The sequence below is a fragment of the Condylostylus longicornis genome, unplaced genomic scaffold (assembly GCF_029603195.1).
Source record: "Condylostylus longicornis isolate FDR11 unplaced genomic scaffold, ASM2960319v2 ptg000043l, whole genome shotgun sequence".
NCBI classification, from domain to species: domain Eukaryota; kingdom Metazoa; phylum Arthropoda; class Insecta; order Diptera; family Dolichopodidae; genus Condylostylus; species Condylostylus longicornis.
Window position 1 is genome coordinate 1801798 of NW_026578012.1, and position 8726 is coordinate 1810523.

General features: G+C 24.8%; 1 protein-coding gene across 2 annotated transcripts; it reads left to right on the forward strand.

The window, feature by feature from the left end:
* Window positions 1–248: 248 nt before the first annotated feature.
* Window positions 249–4546, forward strand: LOC129610047 (HEAT repeat-containing protein 6). 2 transcript variants are annotated; one of them, XM_055522364.1, is made up of 13 exons: window positions 249–482; window positions 557–802; window positions 872–1618; window positions 1682–1887; window positions 1952–2102; window positions 2185–2263; window positions 2324–2480; window positions 2542–2704; window positions 2773–2992; window positions 3047–3204; window positions 3272–3519; window positions 3575–3662; window positions 3718–4546. In XM_055522364.1, the coding sequence occupies exons 1-13, from the start codon at window positions 324–326 to the stop codon at window positions 4429–4431; spliced, it is 3336 nt and encodes a 1111-aa protein (XP_055378339.1). In that variant the 5' UTR covers window positions 249–323; the 3' UTR covers window positions 4432–4546. The 2 variants fall into 2 exon arrangements, with proteins under 2 accessions (XP_055378339.1, XP_055378340.1); XM_055522365.1 differs by lacking the exon at window positions 249–482 and having other exon boundaries at window positions 686–802; window positions 863–1618.
* The last annotated feature ends 4180 nt before the right edge of the window (window positions 4547–8726 follow it).

Sequence of the window (8726 nt, forward strand, 5' to 3'; positions counted from 1 at the left end):
AATACATAATATTTTTGGAATGTCTCTAGGAAAACACTTCATAAATTATTTTTTCATTATGAAAATTTGTCAAAGCTATTGAAGTAACTTGCCACTGGCATGTTATCCAATTTGTATTTCTTTCACACATTTCTTGTGAAGTCATCAAGCATCGAGTGAACTGTTGAAAGAACCTAATATTTCTTAAAATACTTTTACACTTCAAGTAGTGACTTTAAATGTCACAACAAATTATCGCTAGGGTTCTTTTAGAAAACATTAAAACTCATTAAAGAAACTTTTTTTTTTAAATTGGATTTGTACATAAATAGCAAGATTGTAAAATGGCAAATAGGGAATTAATTGAAGAATTCAATGATTTAACAACAAAGTTTTTATTTCTAAACTGTAACAGTCTAAATCAAAGCCATTTAAATGAAATTTCTGTATTGCTTAATGATTTAAATAGTTTAGATTATGGAAAATATAAAATGGATAGCAAAGTATGGAAAATATCATTCACTTGTATATACATATATAAATTTTCAAATATATAAAGGTGTCCAAAATATTTTAGGCTGCCTTACGATTGTTGGAGTCTATGTTAAATATACCATCTACAGAAGAGGTGCTGATAATGAAAGTTTGTTGCTTAATGAGTGCTTTAATTAATAAACAAAAAATATGTTTACCGGAAAATGTGTTTGACGCAACGATAAAATGGTTGTTAAAATGTTTAAACGTTAACGAATCCGAAACAGTTAGTGAAATTTTAAAAGCATTTGCCGTTTTATTCAAAAACCATAATGCGTTTACATATACTGTAAGTTTTTAGAATTCTTTTGTATGTTTACCTTATAGATACAAATAAATAAAGTTTCAGAAAACTTAGTACTTTCAGATTTTTTTATCACCAGACGGACCATTAATGGGATTGTTGAATTCGGTGGATATCCTAAAATTCAACAAATCAAAACATGTTAATAGATTTGATGAAGAAATTTTAGCAAATGTACTTGCTTGTGCTGACTCTTTATTAGTATTCATTGCAGATGAAAACATTAATATAACTGATATTGATATAGAAATCATTACTCATTTAGGATGTAAAGTTATTTCAATAATGTACAGCAACAAAATAGAAATCAAAGACTCATCCCAGTGCATGAGTTATTTGTCATCCGCAATAAATATATTACAAAAAATTGCTCTCGAAGTTCCAGAATGGTGTGAAGTAAACATAGGAAGCCTGCTAGGAATTTCAAAAGCATTTCTACAATATGGATTGATAGAAACAAGCAATATTCGCTTGCAAAAAGTTCTACCTTCTCAACAAGCGGTTATTGAACCACAATCTATCGCCCTTGGTTTCAAAGGCGGCAAAATTTTAAAAACTCGTAAGCCAAGAAATATTGTTAAAAATAAAAAGCAAGACACAAAAGCTAAAGAAAAAAAACCTAAAAATTTAGAAGAGGTTTATAAAAACGTTACATCAGAAAATACTGAAGATTTTATGTTATTTAACAAAACAAGTGATTCAGATTTTTCTGAATCAGATACTGGTCGGATTCAAAATGAAAGGCACAGGCAAACTAAAATTAGATTGAACACAATTTCTTTAATAGGTGCAATAGCTAAGGTAAATTTGTCCTTCCTAGTTACAAATGACCAATTTTTAAATATTCTTATTTATTAATTTTAGAACGCAGACAAAAAAGTGATATTTAGCTATTTTCATTGTTTACTTCCATTTGAAGAAGAAGTTTCAAAGGAAATTCACCAAATTTCTTATAGCATTTTTAAATGTGCTGTGAGAGATCCTAATCCAAAGTGTAGACTAGCCGCATTTCAAGTTTTTTGTTTGCTTTTGTATGGTTCTAAACAATTTTTAATGCAAGCTGAAAATAGGTGAATTTTCTCAATATTTCATTTCAGAAATTGATAATATTTTTAGTTTATTTTAATTGACTAGTGATAAAGGTCCGTCTTCATTCACTCCATTTTCTGTTGCATTAGGTAACACGATAATTTCAATGTATGAAATATTAATGCATGGCATACGCAGTGAAAATTCTTTGCCGGTACTGACCCAAGTTTTAAAATGTTTAGCTATATTAGTTCAGGTAATATAAAAGTTAAATATTTTTTTTTATTTTTCAAGAAATTTCATGATTTTTATTTTTGGAATAATTTTTCTTAATTTAGTCCACTCCATTTTCAAGATTGAAAAGCGGTTTTGTTAGTGAATGTATAAATCACACAAGAAATTTAGTTTATCATAAAGGTAAATTCACAGGTTGCATAAATTATTTAAAATATTTTTAAATTAACACTTAATGTTTAGACCCGACAATTCAAGTAGCAGCTTTAACGGTAATGGAATTTTTTATTTCCACTTCGGAAATGACTACTGAAATTTCTGAAAGCATTGGAATGCCCACACCTCACATTAAAATATTAAAAAATGAAAATAAATTAAATGATATGGTGGTAAATGAAATGTAGGTACATAAATTTTCCAAATGTGATACTTCAAAAATAAAAAAAAAATTGAATTCTCAGAATTGAAACTGAATACTATGATGAAGTTGATCCACTTGATATTGATGGTACAGAAAGTTGTCCAGAATTGCAAACAAGTCAGAATAGAGATGATTGCAAACTACCATGGCTCTTAGAAAAGCTTATAAGTAATTTAGATATGGACTTTCCTGACAAATTAAAAGTACGTGGTTGTTAACAAGGTTATTGATTAATTGTTCAGCAATTTACATTTTTATTTTTCTTTTATAGAGATTAAATACTATTCCAGCATCAATACCTGTTCGCATAGAATGCTTACAAGTTTTAACCGCTTTGTGTTCACATATATTATTTCTCAAAGACCACTTGCAATTGGTTTCTAATGCTTTATTAATTTCACTAAAAGATGAACAAAATGAAGTTAGGTTGCATTCTGCAAAATGCTTGGATGCTTTAGGGCATTCAATCAACACTTTCTTGTTATCAAATCGTAATCATCTAAATCGTATACTAAAAGAAAATTTTAATTCAAAATGTTTTTTAGCTTCCTTAAATGATGTAACACTTTGTCAAAACTTTTGGATTTCGGTTTTGCCACCAGTTATTGAAAAAATTCAAGATCCTAAACAAAATTCTGCATTAAAGGGAACGTTATGTGATTTTTTGTCAAACGTCGGCGTTTATATATTTGAAAAATTTACGGTAAGCTTTTGAATTTGTGATTTTTGATAATTTTTTTGAAATTTAAAGAAAACAATTTTATCTTTAGCATTCCCAACAAATGATGTTAATATCGCTTCTAACAGGTATTAGTTTCAATGAGGACAGCGCTGTGAGAGCTTCTGCAGCTCGTGCTTTAGCAGTGTATGTTTTATATCCTTCATTACGGGGTGATGTGTGTTTTGTTGAAAATACAGCTTCTTCAATAGTGAATCTCCTAAAAGAGAAAAACTCATATGTAAGAATTAAATCTTCTTGGTCATTAGGGAATATAAGTGATGCATTGATTCCCCTTTGGTATAATATTTACCACAACATATTGAATTCAAATATTCATAATTTTTTTTTTTAGTAATGATTCTAAACTGGATAGGATATCTGATGACTTATTGCAAAAAATGTTCCAAATTTCCATTGATTTAATTAATTATAACGATAAGGTTTATTATATTTTTACAATATTTTGCAATTATATATTTTTATATTTCATTCCAGGTTAAATGTAACATTGTTCGTACAATAGGAAATCTTCTTCGGATAATTAGGCAGGAACAAATAGAAGTTCCTTCATGGCGTTCGTTGTGTTTTCAGTCTATAGAAAAATTAACTTTTTGCCTTACGAAAAGTGCTAATGCCAAAGTTAAATGGAATACATGTTACGCTTTAGGAAACTTTATGAAAAACAATATTTTATTTACCACGTATACGGATTTCAATTGGCAAAATATGGTTTTTGAATCAATTTGTGATGTTATTGTAAATAGTCCCAATTTTAAAGTAAGAATAAATGGTGTAAATGCTTTAACAGCAATAAATGAGCGAAATCGTTATGGTTCACATTTCATATTGATATGGTCATCTTTATTGGCAGCAATAGAACAATCCGATAACTTAACAGATTTCAATGAATACAAACATAGAGATAACTTACAAGAGCAGTTATGTTTTGCATTATCTCATATGATAAAATTAGCAAAAAATGATGATTTTAATCAACTTAAAATTAACTTAAATAACATTGAAATTGTTAAACAAATTTGGAAAAGAGTTATTAGCCGAATAATTCCGGAGAACGCTTCACCTTTAATAAACTGTTCCATATATTTAAAGAATACTTTAAAAGAAAATAATACTAGTTTAAGTTTGGAACAAAAAAATAATTTAAAGATTTTAATTGAATGTTTTATTTCACCTGATGAAGTTTTTTAATTAATAACAGAATAGAGTGATAAATATTATAAAAAAATGGAATTCTTTAAAAGTAAAACTCATTTTTTTTTTTTAATATTTGCACTTTTAGTATTTTTATAATACATAAATAACTATTTACACTATATATGAATTTTATAATAAAGTATTAATTTATTAAAAAGGAACAAATTTATTATTTTAAATTTTAACTAAGAAGGACACTAACAATAAGTTCCAAATATAATTAGTAAATATTTTTTAATTCCTTTTTTTACCTAGAACTAGAACTTAACTTTTCTTAATTAAAACATCTTTTTTAGAGGATTATCAACAGTAGTTATTTGATTTTATAGATACATATATGTATTATATGTATACATACTCGTATTTATTTTTCCATTACTTATTTACCAAAATCAATAATATTTCAGGGCAATAGTAGCATTTAATGTTATTTTGCTGACTTATTGAAATTCCATTTAGAAAAGTTGATTTTTACTCAAAAATATTTTGTAAAATGAATTGATAATTTCTCTGAGTCTGCAACTTTTCACATATATAAGTATTTTAAAATAAAAAAAAACTTCCTTTAATTCGAAAAAGACACTAAAGGGAAGGAAATTGAAGGAAATGAAATTTAAATGAAATTTTGATCATTTCTAGTAACTTTTAGATCATTATCAAATTCACATCTTCCCTTCATAAAATTTGAAAAAAAGTAGTTGACTAAAATATTCTCTTATAGTCACTCGTAGAATTATTTATGAAAATTTTCATTTAATTTACAACATTTCTTTTTAAGTCATATTTTTCTCTGAAACGTTTTAAAAAATACATTATATTTTATTTTTATTTATTAGTTAACATACATATGTAAATATTTTACTATAAATGTTATTCCTGCATTTTGTGATTTGGTAATTATGCAACAGAAAAGAAATCTTGTGCAAATGCATGTGAAATTACGTAAATATACACATTTGATTTTCTTTTTAGGATAATGATTTGCTGTAAATGCCATCAAGCATTCTTGATATCTCCAGATAATTCATTTTATCTTTACGACGATGGAGTCTTAAAACACTACAATGAGCCAGTTTCTGAAGAAACTTCTTTTTCCAATACAAATTCGATTACTCAAAATATTGATGTTGATTCGGAACTAGTCAAAAACTTGAATTTATATAAAAATTTAACAGAAGAATTACGGCAAAATCTAAAAAAATTTCAATCACAAAAATTTAAAGATATTCCAGTGAATAAAGATGAGCTAAACGATCGTAAAATTAAAGAAAAATCAAAAAATCTTAAAGGTGATCAATTTGAAAATTCAGTGAGACAACAACAAACTCAAGATTTTAATAAAAAACAACTTCAATCAATTAATTTCGACAGAGAGGATGAAAAAATTCAAAATGTAAGAAATATTAATAACATGTTAGATTGCTGTGATTCAACATCAACTGAAACAAATGAGCAACCTACTTTATACCAAAAAGTTAAAGATAAATGGGATAATTTATTTAATAAAAAGAATTTGTCAGAAGGCACTAAATATGATGAAGTTTATAATGATAATAGTAGAACAAGGTCTATAAAATCAACTACCAATAAGCAAGAAAAGAAAGAAATACAAAATATTCAACCCTTTTCTGCTATTGAAATTAAATTTTTGAAAAGTTTCGTTAAGTTTGTTAAAGATAGTAGAACAATATTTATTAATGAAAATAAGAAATTGGGATCAAATACAAATTCAAGTCAAACTATTATTTCAAAAAATGGGAATCTAACATTTCATGGAAATAGGGATTTGAATGAAAGTAGAAATTATCCATTAAAAGTGGATAATCAGAAAAATAATAATTTTAAAATACCAATACCAGATTTTGTAAAATTGAATATTTCCCTAACAGATTTAGATGAAGCTAATAATAAGAAAATTGGAAGTAAGAAAATATATTTTGAATTAATATTTTTTACTTTATAAAAAATTAAAAAATTTATTTATCATTTGGTAGATATTGATGTGAAATCTAATCATAGTACTGAACGTTGCTCTTTCAATTTTAATAATATGAATATTGAAATGGCGTTTAGGGAACAAAACAATGCTAAAAACAATGATTGTAATACAAATATTAAAGATATGAGGACTAAAATAAATTTGAATTCGAAATTAAATCATAAAAATAGCGTTAAATTAAAAGGTAATTTTACTATTCTAATTTTATTCTGACATAAACAAAAAAAAAAAAACAATTCTTTTCATTAAGATTTTAATAACAATGCTAATCAGGAGAAAAATTTTGATGCTAAAAATATTCGACTGCTGCGAGGATATAATCAATTAGAAGAATCACCTAAAATCAAAGATAAAGAAATAACACCATTAAAATCGAAAAATTTTAATACAGGGAAAATTAATAAAATTAATGAAATGGGTGACAAAATTTCAGATAATACTGATATTTTTGGAAATATAAGTATAGCTGAACTAATGAATTTCAAAGAATTAATTGAAAAACGATTACAAAAGATTGATGATAAGAAAAATGAAGAAAAATATTAGTAAAAAAACTAGTTTCTGGTAAATTTTAATAAAATTTAAAAAATTCATTTCATTTTAAAATTTTTCATTTTATAAATTTTCAAAAGCGAATTAATGAAGTAGATGTAAATAAGAAAAAGCATGATGAAATTGAAAATATTTAACTATGTAGTTTGTATAATTGTAAAATATATAATGCAGGTTGCCAACTTCCTCAAATATAGATTTATTTGTTATATTTTTATTTTTCATATTTTAAAATACATTAATTTTTTAGTGTTTATTTTTAATTTAAAAAAAAAAAATTAATAAGAATAATATATTATTATAAATTTATGAAGATTTTAAAATATTTGAATTTTATTTTTTCTCAAATTCATTTGCGGGTACTTAAAGGATTTCAACGAATTTTCTAATGGCTGCTAAATAATATTTCTAATAAGAATTTTAAATTTTCTGCATTAAAACTATTAAAAGTAGTAGATTTTCGATAATTTAAATATGCGCTCAAAGTTCTAACTTAAATTAAAAAAATTAAATTTTTTTTGATCATTACAGATCTGTAGGAACAAATTAGAAGAGACTTTAGAACTTTAGAAATTTAAGTAATCCTGGTAAAACCCTGGGTTTTCAATCGTGATTCATGGTACATTTGAAGATTTGGTAGTTTTTATTTATCGAACCCAATTTTTTTTAAGATCTAAGTTCGAACTCAATTTTTGTAAAAACCCCAGATTTAGAAAATAATTGTTTAAAGTAAATCAGATAGTAAAACTAATTTCTAATCTAATGATTTCGTATATGGAGAAGTTGATAGGAGTTCACTCTTTTTTATTATACAAAATATCATCATAATGTATGTATGCTTTCAATAGGAGATTAGAATAAAAAATTTGAAAGAAGTATAATAATGAAAACACTAATGAAAAATATTGATTGTCAAAAATAAAGGTTTCTTGTTTCGAGTTTTATAAACTGAATACAAACAGACAAAATGAAAGTAATGAGTAAAAAATTATTGAAAATTTGATTATTATTCAATAATCTCGTTGATGCTATTTTATATATATTGTAAGTATAGATAGAAAATTTCATGGTCTTTGAAATTAATTCATAAATTTTGCTCTGTTCATTTAAATATATATGTATTTCTGTACAATTATGTATATTTCCCCAATTTATAAACGAAACTGTACGAAAAGTACGAAAAGGACCATTTGTAACAAAAAACACTACTTTTAACATTTCTGAATAATAAGTTGCTTCCGAAAATTATAAACACACTTTTATTATTAAAGAATATATTGTGTTAAAATAAACTTTAAAAACTCTATCACAATATAGAGGAAATATGTTTGTATTTGAATATTAATAAAAAGTAAGAAATTTTTAAAATAATTTCTAATTCTACGCAAAATATAAAAAAAAAATAAATCAAAATTGCAAAAGAAAAAAAATACCACGCAGATTTCAAATTTATTTTGATTATCCTTATACTTTGAACATGAAGTTAAAATGAAATCAAGGATGATCTAGCTTTGAAATGATGATAAATTTCTTTAAATTGAATGCAAATTGAAGATTTTATTATTTATTATGTTTTCTTATTTTGTTTTTCTATTTTTTCATTCTTATTTTAACTTTTCATTACAAGTTATACACATTTTCATTACACATAGCTATACAAATATATACAATATGTATATGAATGTATATATGTATCTTCAATATTCTTATATAGGTACAAGAATTTTTTTTTGTTTTA